The sequence below is a fragment of the Saprolegnia parasitica genome, assembly GCF_000151545.1.
Source record: "Saprolegnia parasitica CBS 223.65 unplaced genomic scaffold supercont2.92, whole genome shotgun sequence".
NCBI lineage: Eukaryota > Oomycota > Saprolegniomycetes > Saprolegniales > Saprolegniaceae > Saprolegnia > Saprolegnia parasitica.
The window spans coordinates 64261-77482 of NW_012156486.1; the positions used below are offsets into that span (position 1 = coordinate 64261).

The window sequence follows — 13222 nt, forward strand, 5'->3', positions numbered from 1 at the left end:
GGAATCACTCTATTTTCGTGTTTTTTGTGGCCAAGGAAACAATACGCGCTTCATCAAAAGATGAAGCGCGTTACTTCAAGCGTCCAGATCATCATTACGTATATACTCTTGAATGTCTCGCAGTGCTGACTATACAAAGAATTTTGCTTTGGACGAAGACAATGCTTCCCCTGAAATTTACCACATTCGCATGGCAACTGTCTACCTAAATGCCAGGAGACAAGCATGGGAGACAAAGTTGCAGATCCACTATAGATCGTACATTACAATGTTGCAACAATAGAGGGTGAATATATCTGATAAAAGGGCAACAGACTACCACGTTGACAACGCAACGGCTACAACAGGTTTAGAAGCGTCGATAGCGCACACGAGGTACACCTCGTCAAACTGATCGCACGTTGAGCGGGGATGACAACACTTGTCTCTGCATTTGAAGGAAGCTTGATAAAGTGGCAATGTTCTTTTGCGTAGTCTTTAGTTGATTCGCAACCATTCAACCGTTTCCCAAAGCCAGTCTGCTGGTCGTAACGGTGGCCGTTTCATAAGTTTCATATCACACTAATTTGCGCTTTATACCTCTATAAACTAATATGTGTAACTCCAACATTTGATCCTCCGAATACCATGTTATTATCCGGCAGTGTCAAATTTCGAGCCCCGGTCTTTGCAGCAATGTTGCGCACGGCCAGTCGCCTCGCGCGCCGCCGATCGCCATGGCAGCCGACGCGCTTCTTGTCGAGCGAGAGCTTGAGCTTCCCGCGCACCAAGCTATCGTACCTGAGCAGTAAGCTCAAGCGCCCAGAAGCCGCCTTTGAGCCGTTCATTGCCACGCTCGAGGACAACTGGTACACGAGCGAGGCCGACGTCTTGGCGCTCACGTCCGCCGACGCGGCGACGCTCCACATTCCGCTGCGCATTCTGCAATTGCTTCAGGAAGGTGCGCCGGTCGCGGCGCCAGTCGTGCACGACACGTTCGAGCCCGAGCCCGCGGCGGCGCCCGAGCCCACGCCCGCCGCCGCCACGCTGCCAGTCGTCGACTCGAGCGCGGTCATGACACCGCCGACGCGCGCCAAGTACGAGTCCATCCGCATTGGCAAGAAGAAGCAAGACACGTACGGCCTGACTGCGGCCGAGACGCCCGAGGCGCTCCAGCTCGAGCTTAATCGCTTCCTGGCCTACATGACGACGCCATCACTTGGGCAAATGGAGCCGCCGATCCGCATGGTACATTATTTGCTTGTTGTGGCGGCGTCTGGATCCTGGTTTATGATGTGAGGTGCTAGAGCACGGCGGAGCCGTACATTCGATTGATCCGGCTCGCGCTGGGGTATGCACGTGACCACACCGAGCTGCAAGGGGTACGACACTTGTCTACCAGGTATCTCGTGTTCACTGTCAATCATTTTTACGTAGCCGTTGACGCTCCAAACGCTGATCCCATCGGCCGAAGCGTCGTCGGCTGAGGTCATCTTCCAGTACATTCAGTGGCTTCGCCTCGAGCGCAAGGCCGCGCCCAACTACTGCGCCAACATGCTCCGAGCACTCTTGAAGCTCGCCAAGTACCTCTATGGCCGCGGCAGTAAGCTCGACCCAACGTACGGTGACAAGGCCTTTGACGACATTCCCGTGATTCGCGAACTGCGCAAGATGCACAAGACCACGTCGTTGCAGTCGGGCCAGTCGCACCGCGCGGTCGACGAAGAAAAGGTGCGTCGCCGCATCCCACGCAACGGAAAAAACGACGAATTCTAGAAATGGCTCGCGTGGCCCGATTTTCTGGGTGTCGTCGAGGCGCTCAAACTCGAATGCAAAGAGACGACCGAGAACGACAAGCCGCGCACCAAGTCGGTTTTATATATATATGATTTATGACAATATTCTGGTCATAATGACAATATTGACGCGTGGTGTAGGTACGCGATTGCGCAGAGCTACCAAAAGTGCGTCATGCTGGGCATTTTCTCGGGTATTCCCGACCGTCAGCGCACGCTGCGTGAGATCGAGATTGGCCGAACGCTGCACCAAAATGCATCGGGTCAGTGGATCATCACGCATGGCCCGGACGACTACAAGACGGGCAAAGCGTATGGCGAGCGTCCGCCGCTGGTATGGTTCCTCTTGTCCACTCCTCTTGTTCATACATGTGAATCTTATGGATACAGGTCATTCCAGACCATATTGTGCCATATTTAAACGAGTTTTTGACCACGTGGCGCAAGGAGCTAAATCCCGTGGACGGCCACAACTTTTTGTTTTGCAACACCAAGGGCGAACAAGCGACGGCTGACTTTATCTACCGCACCTTTACACGCACCATTTACCGCGTACGACAACCTGCTTGTGAATTTTGGGAATGGATCTCATGGATTTGTGGCGCGGTAGCATACAGGAAAGAAGACCAACCCGCACTTGCTCCGCGATAGCATCGTGACCTACTTGCGCGGCCAGAGCTCCGCGACCGAGAAGGATCTGGAAGCCCTTGCCATCTACATGGGCCATAGGTATGATTATCCCATGCGATTTGCTGGGTATTTTCATGAATTTCACCCTAGTTTGCACATGCAAAAGAGCTCGTACGATCGTCGTACCAAGTCGCAAAAGGTCGCGCCCGCGATCGAGCTCATTCAGTCCATCAAACCGGCCATTCTGAAGAAATAAAGAGTATTACCAGAAAGGGCATGTCGACGTCCTCAGCTTGTGCTGGATCGCATCCGCGTGGTACGATGAATTCTCCACGGATATTCCGTCTCTGTGCCTCCTTGTTGAATCTTTTGAGTTGCCAGCGGTATGCTAAATAGCAGAGCGCGCTTGCTTGTCGTGCAATTGAGATGTGAGATGCAACGAACATTGGTCGTGTTGACAGTCAGGCCACAGCTTTAGCAAGGCCCCAATGCTGACGCCATCCGTTTTTGTCGTACTACGTGCGAGCATGAGGTCGTCATGCCCTATCGCGTGCTCCCGCAATTAAATAGTCTGCCGTGCGAGCAGCCAATATCAACGAGCCTTACACAACCCAGCAGTATAGGCCGCTTTTGAAGTTGCTGTTTGCATTTTATTAGCAACCCATCCAACGGTCAACTACAGTGTAGACGGCGGCCATGATAGACATGGCTTGATGATACTTGCGGCATACAAACTCCAAGGCAATCGCACCGGCCCTCGCATCGACCGCAACGCGTCACCCGACGACGGCCAAGATGACCGCATCCGAGTAGCCATCTTAAGCTGGCGCGCGTTTGATTGGCCAAAACGGCCCGCGTCCTCGCCTCTGATTGGCGGAATGAACCAATCTGGGTTTTCACTCTGGTTGCCATTTCCCTACTGCCCCTTTGAGCATGATCTCGATCCGCCCGACCGCCATCGCCCACATCTCGCAGCTCCTCGCGACTGCCATGGACGACGCCGAGACCGCTCTGCATGGCTCCATGGACCCGCTCCGCGACATGGCGCTCTTCCGCCACCGCCTCCATGCGATCAACTCGTACATGATGGACGCGGTCAAGGCCGCCAAGAACCGCCCGGCGGACGAGGCCAACATGTACATGACGATCGAGTTCCTCCACGAGATGCAAACCAAGCTCGCCCAAGCCGAAGCCATCGAACACCAGTTCGCGCAGCTCGTCAAGACGCGGCCACAAGCCGCGCTCCCAAGCGCCCTTGCGACGTAAGCGCCTCCCGACGACCTGCCTGTTAACTTAGCGTCGCGTCTGCCTGCCTATCTTGTCGTTAAGGACTGAATCGACCCATCGACCTTGATGATGATTATGATGATCCTAGTGTTGATTTCTCTACGCATGCATTTCTCTGTACGAGTTCAGCGATCGTTGTCCTCTTCCGACACCAAGGGTCCACCCTCTATCATCAAATATTGCACAGTGAAACATACAGAAATACGTTGACGATTAGGATTGAAACCACAAGAAAGGTGTACAGGGAGCCTTGTGCGCACAAGGGACAACGTCGTGTCACTGATCACTCGGACGCTTACTTGAGGCACGGGAATGGCTGGACATGCGGCATTTCGTCCATGATCTTGAGGGCGTGAAGGTACTGCATGTTGACATGCACCCAGTCCTTCTCGAGAAGCCCTTCGGTCCACGAGCCTTGGACCGAGCTCGGGTTGTACTCGTACCCACTCTCGGGGTTGAGCGACCACATGTAGCCGCCGGCGTACCCGGGCGTCTTGAGCATTCGCAGCACGTTCTGCGTCACGCGCTGCGTCGTCTTCTTCTCGTGGGCGTCCAGAGTAAAGAGGCCGCCAAACTCGCCGAGCACGAGCGCGCCGTCCTGGACGTGGCGGAGGTACCCAAACATCTCGTCGGCACTCTGGTTGACAACGTCAGTGAGGGTCGCGTCGTCGTACTCTGTGTAGCCGACGAGGACGTCGCCGTCGCGTTTGCCGCCGTTGACCAAGTAACTCTGCGGGTACACGGACGGCGAGTAATAGTGCGGCGAGTACACGAGCTTCTGCGCGACCGCGAGCTGCAGTGGGAATTTGCCTAATTTGTTGAAAATCATAAAAAATCATGAAAAATCATGAAAAATCATGAAAAATCATCTTGTGCACATAAGACGTACCCGACGTACCCGCCTCGCGGAGACCGCCGCCCCACCAGTCGAAAAAGTAGGACGTTTGGCCTGCGACCGTAATGTTGTGTTTGGCGGCATTGCCCTCGACGAACGCGAGCCAGTTGCTGCACGCGTGCAGCATGCGATTGGCGATCGTGGCCGCGCCCGTGCGAAAGTCCTTGGGGCCGTTGTCTCCCCACGTCGTGCCGTACGGTTCATTCTTGAGATCGACGCCAATAATGTTATAATAGGACGCATGGCAGAAGGACGACGTGAGCACGTCGATAGCGCGGAGAAATTCATCGGATGTCGTCGAGTTGCCATACCATGCATCGCCCTTCTCGGTTGCGTTCAAGTTGTGCATATCCAGGAGGACCGAGATGCCGCGCGACCCGAGTGCCTGGACGATGCTCCCGATCGTCGAGACGTAGCTTGTGAGGTTGAGCGCGGCGTTCGCGTCTTGGTGGACCATCGCAGCGGTGGGCGGCGTGTTACGCAGCAAGCTCTGCACGCTGAGCGGCAGGCGCACGCTATTGAATCGGTTCCGGCTCAGAAAGGCCGTGATCTCGTACTAGCATTCTACGTTTGAGCTCTTGGAGAAGTCGACTATGTGTGTACCAGAGTCGTGCCGTTTTGGTCGTTGGTCCAGAGGCCAAACGGGATGTTGTTGATGGTTTCCATACCAAACCAGTTGATGCCCTTGATCGAGATCGGTGTTTCCGACTTGTCGGGCCCAACGACAAAGATTTGTCCTTGCTTGGAGACATAGTTGGGGAGCTGGCAGCCTAGTTAGTAGCGTTGAGACGACGGATTGCATGCGAAGAGTGTACCTTGGTTCCCATACGACAGCGGGTTGCGGTCCTCGCCCGGCGCCCACACGCTGCCGTCTTGGATCTTGCCGATCGAATAGACTTGACGCGTCGGCGTCGGCGCGATCGTTGCAGGCGACGTACTTTTATCTTTGCCCGTCCCCAGCGCGCTGTCGCTGAACGTGCCTCCGAACTGCCACACGAGAATGGCCACGACGGTGCCAAGGAGCACAAGCGCCGCGGCAGCCATCATGGCAATCTTCCGGCGGCGCTACAAGTCAGAGTGGTTGACAACCGATCGTGATAGCGGAAGTACATACCTGCGTGGGCGGTGCATCGTCGAGGAGCGGCGGCTCGGCGTGCAGCATGGTCGCGTGCGTCGGCGTGAATGCTTCGTACTTTGGAGTCGCACTCATTGAGCTCTAGACGCCAAAAGTTGAAATGCCGACAGAAAGGGACGAGACAGCTCCTGCAATCCAACTGCAAGTGGCCAAAGAAACAACCCGACGTATCCGACCCTGCAGCCGAACCAGGTCATCACCACGTGAGTCACACGGTGTATGTCCCTTCCGCCGTCGCGAGCCAGGTCCGCGATCAGACACTCCCACGCTATTGGGAAAAAGCGCACGATGAAGCTGACGCGTCGTTCGGCGCTGTCGACGTCTTGTGACGTCGTCTCTACGTGCGGCCGCAGCGCACGACCAAGTGCAACAGAATGATTTTGGTATTATAATCGCAACAGATGGACCATCTGTTGCAGCAACATCTGCTGGCGAATCATGGAGGCGGCGAGTATGGACGGCATGCTATAAGGCACATTGGAAAGGATTCTTCCCATGGCACGGCCAAGATACCATAGAAGCAATTTAGTCATTCTATTCTACCCATCAGTCGCGCGAAACTCACTAACTTGTGATACTACTCATTCATCTCCTTCACATGGCTTTCCAATTACCGCAGTCAAAATCCATGTTTTGTTCTTGCAAAGTTTCGTCCATGCATGACTCGAGCACTATGTACCTCCCGTACGTGATCGATTGCAGTCCTGAGAGCAAGAAGTAGAGATCCATAATGCGCTTCGATGACTAAGGTGGCATTGCGAGAAAATGGGGTAAGCCGCCAAGTCGCGGCTACAATCCGTGGTACACTACTTTCATCATGTTCAACAACGTCGCAAAGAGTACCGCCCATACAACATCAAGCAGTAACTCCACGCCTCTCGAGTGGATAAATTTTCGAGCCATTCCACCGCGCTCTGGTGGGATAGCGTCGAAATATTGGCGCAAATAAGAACTGATTTTTGCATCTACATAGTGAAGGGCTAGTCGCGGGTCGGAATCGGAGAGAACGACGCATCCATGCTGCGAGACTTTACGCATCGTCTTCCTTGTCCTCTTCCTCCGTCGCGTCCTTCTTGGCGGCATTTTCCTCGGTCGTCTTCTTCGACGACTCCTTCTTCGTGCCCGTCACCGGCGGCGGGTCCAAGATCGAGCGCACGTTAAACTTGCGGAACTGGTGAAAGTTGGTGACGACGCTCACACCGCACACGTTCTAATGGTGGGACTCGTTTGAGTTTGCCTTTTGAGTTTGCACTTGAAAGTGTACCTTAAAGATTTCAATCAAAATGACCACGTCGGGCGTTGTAAGGTTGACCTTGTGCGCAGACCCAACGACGGCGACGCATGCGTTGATGATGTCCATGGACGCAATGTTGCCCGAGTTGCGCTTCTTGACTTCGACCGAAAACGTCAGGTCCTTCGTGTCCTTAAAGTGGCGCTCAATGTACGGCGTGACCGCCTCCGTGATCTCGGCGATATCCGGGAAGCACAGGTTTTCCAGCGGAATCACACGCTGGATAAAGCGCGACGAAAACTGCTTGGTCGCCTCGATCTCTTCAAAGATGTGGTTGACCAGCGCAACGACCGGGATCTTCTTGTCAGCGATTTGGATCATAATGATGCCCTTCACGCCCTATACGCGCCATTATCAGATACAAAGGCTGTGATGGTGTTGTTGCTGTACCGAGTCGAGTGCAATGAAGCGACCCTTGTCCTTCTTGAGGCCCTTGATTTCCTCCGCGAGCTTCTCGGCCGACGTCTTCGAGTCATCGTCGGCGTCGTCGTCGTCGTCATCGTTTTCGTCGACGTCCTTGGGGTAGTGCTTATCGGCCGTGTCGTTGAGGATGTTGAGGATGTCCTTGACGACCTGGCGTTCCTTGGTGCGGTCGCACGTCACGAGGACGCCGGCAAAGCCCTTGGCCGTCGACGCCACATTGCGCTTCTTCTACAAGGCCATATACGATCTTAGGGATATGATTGCAATGCGATCGTAGCGTACGTAAACCGGCGGCTGCCACGCAGCCTTGCGCTTCGTGCCCGTCTTGGCCTCGGTCGTGCTCATGCTGCAACAATCGGTGTTTGGTTGGTCCCAATCTTCATGTGTATAAAACATCTTTGGTTTCCAACACCTTGCAGGCTCCTGATTGGTCATCTGGTCAAATGCACTGGTTCAATACCGTTTGAAACACTTTACAGACCGGGGATTGGTCCGCAGCACTATGTTTTTATCAAATGTGTTTTTATCAAATGTGTTTTTATCAGTGACAGTCCATGCTCGGTCCAACGCCATCGCGACCGCTGTGCCTTCGGGTCACCGCAGCACCGCACGGCAGCGTCGAGTCCTCTATAGCAGCCTGCTGGCTCGTCGACGGTCCGCCTCGGTGTGCAACCGAGGGCTAAATTCAGTCGACGTAACGCGCCACCGAACCATACTGAAGCCAAGAGACGTTCAACCGGATCGGCAATACATCCCATGTAAGTGCGATTGACCCATCGCTAGTCACTTGCCGTTCGGATTGCATTAAGTGCGGGTGGGCCGGCGCACTTGCGCGCGCGTGTCTATGGGATGTGCTACTACCGAGGGTTTGCTGCTCTAGTATCGAAACGACTGGTGCAAACTGGCATTTTCGCGTCAGTCAGTAAGTTTCGAAGACCCAAGATGAGCCGCCCCCAAGCTGCCTTGACCACGTGGTGGAAGAAGTACGCGCCCGAGACGGGCCGCGTCGTGCGCACGCTCTCGCCGTACGAGCAGCGCCCGGTCGACTACTTGATCAAGTCGGCGCCGCAGAAGGCGCTCCGCAAGGTCCAGGAAAACGCGCTTGTGCTCGTCCCTTCGTTCTTCTTGCTCTGGGGCACGGTTGCCTGGGCCAAGGGCGAGAACGACCGCTACCACCGCACCCACTGGGCTTAAATAACGCGCGGCGATATCCTCAATTCATAGAATGTATTACCGTGGTCCTCCGTCTCATGACCGACTTGCATGCAGCAGCAGCAGCGAGGACGAGAAAGGCCAATTTGGCACAGCGTCGAGGCTCGATTGCAGGCGCCTACTACAGTGTAATGTTTAGTACTTGCGAGTGAACGAAGCCGACTGGCGACACCCTAGGCACCATTCTGCGGGCACAAGCCACCTTGAATTGTCGCCCATGCCCAAGTGCTGTAGCCGCTTGAAGATGCACCTGGAAGAGCCATGGCTCGCTTGCGCCGAGCCTGCTTTGGTCCTGTTGTCGAGAAGGGTGATGGGCCCAGGGAAAGGTTGCGAGCGATCTCGCCACAACGAACAACAATTCACCGCCGCCGAGCTGGATGGCGATACAAACGCCGAGAGCTTTTGGTTGCGACACGGCTCGACGCTGTGTGCAGCGCCGAGGTTGTATGACGCAAGTGGTCTTTCCCAAAATCGTCTCAAATGCCATCGGGATATGTCGCCTTGCGCTGGGATCGACACCCTTCCCGTCGAGCATGCACACACCAAAATGGACATTTGGATATGTCTACGCAGGGGTATATGTACCCCTGTGTCTACGCTGGCAAAGGCGATGTGTGTGCAAGCACTCGCGCTGTCCCTGTCCGTGGCTCGAACGACGGTGGCGGGAACCAAGGCTCAATAAACAATTTACCGATATTGAGCCTTGCTGGAACGACCGAGCGACCAGCGGCGGCGTGCTCCAAAGGTCATGTTTCGAATCGGGACCCAAGTCGTAGCCGTAGAGAGGGATAGCTACCGACAGTAGGCAGCTTCGCCAAGCCCAAGCCATCAACGACTATGCATTAGAGTCGGGATGTCGCCGAGGTTGCTGCACGTCATGCATGCGGCACAAGGAAACGCCTTGGACACCGTAGACGATTCATTCACTCGGACAATCGGACTGAAATGCAGTGATGGCTATTGCGCTCCTGCGTGTCGGAAGCAGCCTGCGCTCTGTGGACATTGTTAGCGTCGACACGTTGGACAACCGACGCCGACGTGGCTCGATCTTGAGACACTATTGATACGTTCCAGCGGCAATCTTCCGGATACCCAAGCGTATCCGGTGCGCCCGATCCATTTTCCACGCATTTCGACTCTCACGCGGCAAGCTGCTCACGCCAAGAAGCCGCATGACCGACCCGTATCCGCGCCCGCCCATGAGCCGCGCCGAGAGCATGGCGCCCCGCTCGGTCGAGTCCAGCTGGAGCAACTCGTCGCTGCGGCAGACGCTGCCACGGTCGGCCTCGGCGGTGTCGCTGCCGGTGCAGCACGCATCGTCGCTGCATGCGCCATCGCACGTCATGGACCACAAGACCGAAGCGCAGTTTGCATCCGAGATGAAGCATGCGCTCTCGATTGTCGACAAGTTCTTTGGCCCGTCCGTGCTGCAAGACCACTCGATCCCGCGCGAATTGCTCATGGAAGCGCAGGGCCTCGTCTTCCTCACCATCTACAAGCTCGGTTTCCTCGTGTCGGGGAAGGGCGGCAAAGGCTTTGTGATAGCGCGTACGGCGCACGGCTGGTCGGCGCCCGCGTTCATTGGCAGCGGCGGCATTGGCTTTGGCATGATGGTCGGCGGCGAGGTCGTCAACTACATCATCATCTTGAGCTCGCGCGGCGCCGTCAAGACGTTTACGCGCAATGGACAAGTCCAATTGGGCTCCGAGCTCGACTTGGCGGTCGGGCCTCTTGGCCGCGCCGCGGCCGCCAACTTGAACGTCGGGCGTGGCGGCGTCGCTCCCAACTACTCGTACTCGCACTCGATGGGGCTCTACGGCGGCATTGGCCTTGCCGGCGCCATCATCGTCTCGCGCAAGTCGTTCAACGACAAGTGTTATGGGTCTCATGTTCGCGTCAAGTCGCTCTTGGCCGGCGAGGTTGCGTGCCCCCTTGCGCAGCCGCTCTGGGAAGCGCTCGATAGCGTCCTCAACATGACGCGGGAGTACCGGAATGGCGTTCCGGTCGTGAACCCGCGCGGCGCCGTGTGCCACGAGTGCGGCTTTGCGAGCAAGACAGGCGCTCGCCAGTGCGAACGCGAAGCATGCCAAGCCCTCCTGGTTTACTCGACCGGCCTGCACTCGGGCAAGCGCACGATCGGGAAGCTCGTGCTGGCACCCGGCATGCAGTAGCAGATCATGAGCTTTAGTGCGTGGCTGTTATGTATTTTCACATGTTCACGTTTATGAATGGCGTCTTATGCAGCAACAGCAGCTAGACGCCTTATTGCTTTGTTGTTGTTGCCGCCACGGCGAGTGCCCATCAACGCCGTGCGAAACGTGGGCCATGGCTCGCGACGCGGGCTGAACGAGCGATGGCGAACGAGCCGCCTCGAAACGAGAAAGATGTGAATGGGAGCTGTGGTCGCTGGAGCTTCGGCCACAGGATGGCGACTCGGAAAGGCCGAGATTGCACTTTCCGTGACGTCGGTCTATTTTTCTCGTAGGACGGTCGCTCATGCGTGCGCTTGGCTTCGAAACAGCCGTGCAGAGCGACTGGCCGCCGAGTGCGTCCCGTGTTCCGACAGGCGGCTCTAGTCATCTCTCGCCTCGAATACCTGCCACCCCATGTCCACATAGCTCGACTGGCCATGCTGAGGCAGCTTGTCGAGCCGCCCATTAGCTCATGAAGCTTCTCTCGCCTACACAACCCGAGCTCGCGCCACCTCCACGCACCATTCGCCGGCCAAGGTTCCAACGCATAGGCCACGCTGCTCGCTGCAAGCGTGGTGCCCATGCGGTCATCGTTGGTATCCAGCCGTATCAACGTCACGAAGATGGGGTATTCTTGGCTCTTCTTAAACCTGCGCTTGCCCGCCTCCTCGCGGCCAGCCTTGTCGCCTCTCTCGAAGCGGCCATCATGGCCGCGCTACTCGTCCCATCTTCCTTCCTTGTCTGAGCCTCTCTGAGCCAGCTGTGGCGTACTTGTGCGAGCACGTCGGTCTCCGCGCAAGTGCGAGTTTGTGGGCGGGCGCACTTTGTCGAGACGCGGCCCTTGCCCCGTCAAGTGCGGTTTCGCTCGTATCCGGACAGCTTCGATCTTGAGCCGTCGTGGGAGTTTCCATTTTCGACCGAGGCCGCGGACGGGGCCGGCGCGGACGACGGGATGTTCAAGAACACGTTCCAGTCCGGGTTCCTCTCGATTCTCTACAGCATCGGGTATGTACTACGAAGCGTGTGTGAAGGCGTCGCCTCTTCAATCGTCGGCTAACGGTAGGAGCAAGCCGCTGCAGATTTGGGACAAGCAAGTCCGAAATGGGCACATCAAGCGCATTACGGACCAGGACATTCAATCGTCCGTGCTCGAGATCATGGGCACAAACGTGAGCACGAACTACATTGCGTGCCCGGCGCTGCCGGCCAAGACGCTCGGCATCAAGCTGCCGTTCCTCGTCATGATCATCAAGAACCTCAAAAAGTACTTTACGTTCGAGGTCCAGGTCCTCGACGACAAGAACGTGCGCCGACGCTTCCGCGCGTCCAACTACCAAAGTAGCACGCGCGTCAAGCCGTTCATTTGCACGATGCCTATGCGCCTCGACGAAGGCTGGAACCAGATCCAGTTCAACCTCTCGGACTTTACGCGCCGTGCGTATGGTACGAATTACATCGAGACGCTCCGCGTCCAGATCCACGCGAATTGCCGCATTCGCCGCATCTACTTTTCGGACCGCTTGTACTCGGAGGAAGAGCTCCCGCCCGAGTTCAAGCTCTTCCTTCCCGTGCCCAAGGGCTCGGAGCCGCCGAAAACTGATACCCTCGCCATGTAAAGGACCTCCACCGACAAGGAACCAAATCATCCTCAACCGAGACGACACGATAAAACCAAAGAAATTCATTCCATGTGCTCTACACGACCTCGAAACCCAGTCGATCCAATCCGCCACAATGGCCTATCACAGCACGCCTGTATACAAGGCCATCAAGGTAGAGACTACCAACACGGTGCTTCAGAGCATTTATCGCTAGGATCGAGTACCGTCGCTTGCCCTATGATGTTGCCTCAAGCGCGCTTGATGGCAGCGTGGTGCGGAAGGAGGAGACGATGCTATTTTGTTGCTGAACCTGTAGTTGCGTTCTTGCATGACGAGGAAAGGAGCAGAGCGGATCGGCGGGCATGCCAGCGATTGGTAGCAGTGCGCATTGCAACAAGAACACTCAACCTTATCCTCTTGACTCCTTCGTCGGCATGAAATGCAATACTTTTTTGCTCTCTCTCGTACGCACGAGGACCGAGTGATGACACGCCTCCTTTGTCTTTTGAACAGAGGAGACGTGTCCGACCACCGCGTCCGAGGATCTGGGTCGTACTCGCAGAGTCTTAGAGTACGACCAAGATCCTCTGACGCGGTGGTCGAACCATGTAATATCTTTGCATAGAAATGACTATTTATCGACAACAAGCAAGGGTCCCTGCACCCTGTCGACAGCTCTTCGCGGTCGCCTGTGTCCGAGCCGCCTTATCTTGTCGTAGCACCACGTCGAGCTATTATAGTTAGTCGAGCTATGTGCATTCTATGTGTTACTCTATGCCAT

At 56.0% G+C, this 13222-nt stretch overlaps 6 protein-coding genes across 6 annotated transcripts; 4 read left to right on the forward strand and 2 right to left on the reverse strand.

Annotated features, from left to right (window-relative positions):
• Nucleotides 1–675: 675 nt before the first annotated feature.
• Nucleotides 676–2802, forward strand: SPRG_12628 (hypothetical protein; the record flags this gene model as incomplete). Its single annotated transcript, XM_012352098.1, has 8 exons — nucleotides 676–1227; nucleotides 1287–1361; nucleotides 1417–1710; nucleotides 1756–1847; nucleotides 1917–2109; nucleotides 2166–2327; nucleotides 2386–2504; nucleotides 2556–2802. 8 exons carry the CDS (start codon nucleotides 676–678, stop codon nucleotides 2659–2661), a joined length of 1593 nt encoding a protein of 530 aa, XP_012207488.1. The 3' UTR covers nucleotides 2662–2802.
• A 502-nt stretch (nucleotides 2803–3304) lies between these two features.
• On the forward strand, nucleotides 3305–3780 carry SPRG_12629 (hypothetical protein). Its single transcript, XM_012352099.1, has one exon. It carries the CDS (start codon nucleotides 3339–3341, stop codon nucleotides 3669–3671), a length of 333 nt encoding a protein of 110 aa, XP_012207489.1. The 5' UTR covers nucleotides 3305–3338; the 3' UTR covers nucleotides 3672–3780.
• A 207-nt stretch (nucleotides 3781–3987) lies between these two features.
• SPRG_12630 (hypothetical protein) lies at nucleotides 3988–5749 on the reverse strand (the record flags this gene model as incomplete). Its single annotated transcript, XM_012352100.1, has 5 exons — nucleotides 3988–4502; nucleotides 4591–5143; nucleotides 5191–5357; nucleotides 5403–5652; nucleotides 5702–5749. The coding sequence occupies 5 exons, from the start codon at nucleotides 5747–5749 to the stop codon at nucleotides 3988–3990; spliced, it is 1533 nt and encodes a 510-aa protein (XP_012207490.1).
• An 850-nt stretch (nucleotides 5750–6599) lies between these two features.
• SPRG_12631 (hypothetical protein) lies at nucleotides 6600–7818 on the reverse strand. Its single transcript, XM_012352101.1, has 4 exons — nucleotides 7719–7818; nucleotides 7404–7664; nucleotides 6987–7352; nucleotides 6600–6932 (listed from the first exon to the last, which is right to left on the reverse strand). The coding sequence occupies exons 1-4, from the start codon at nucleotides 7779–7781 to the stop codon at nucleotides 6753–6755; spliced, it is 870 nt and encodes a 289-aa protein (XP_012207491.1). The 5' UTR covers nucleotides 7782–7818; the 3' UTR covers nucleotides 6600–6752.
• Nucleotides 7819–8378: 560 nt separating this feature from the next.
• On the forward strand, nucleotides 8379–8630 carry SPRG_12632 (hypothetical protein; the record flags this gene model as incomplete). Its single annotated transcript, XM_012352102.1, has 2 exons — nucleotides 8379–8477; nucleotides 8508–8630. 2 exons carry the CDS (start codon nucleotides 8379–8381, stop codon nucleotides 8628–8630), a joined length of 222 nt encoding a protein of 73 aa, XP_012207492.1.
• A 1235-nt stretch (nucleotides 8631–9865) lies between these two features.
• SPRG_12633 (hypothetical protein) lies at nucleotides 9866–12573 on the forward strand (the record flags this gene model as incomplete). Its single annotated transcript, XM_012352103.1, has 3 exons — nucleotides 9866–10815; nucleotides 11720–11845; nucleotides 11904–12573. The coding sequence occupies 3 exons, from the start codon at nucleotides 9866–9868 to the stop codon at nucleotides 12454–12456; spliced, it is 1629 nt and encodes a 542-aa protein (XP_012207493.1). The 3' UTR covers nucleotides 12457–12573.
• Between the last annotated feature and the right edge of the window lie 649 nt (nucleotides 12574–13222).

What these genes read in the sequence shown, in the direction of transcription:
- SPRG_12629 (XM_012352099.1), top strand. Translation starts at nt 3,339, where the DNA reads ATGATCTCGATCCGCCCGACCGCCATCGCCCACATCTCGCAGCTCCTC.
- SPRG_12631 (XM_012352101.1), bottom strand. Translation starts at nt 7,781, where the DNA reads ATGAGCACGACCGAGGCCAAGACGGGCACGAAGCGCAAGGCTGCGTGG. An exon ending in GCTTCATTGCACTCGACTCG is followed by an intron (nt 7,353 to 7,403) that starts GTACAGCAACAA and finishes TGGCGCGTATAG; the next exon opens with GGCGTGAAGGGCATCATTAT. An exon ending in TTTTGATTGAAATCTTTAAG is followed by an intron (nt 6,933 to 6,986) that starts GTACACTTTCAA and finishes TCCCACCATTAG; the next exon opens with AACGTGTGCGGTGTGAGCGT.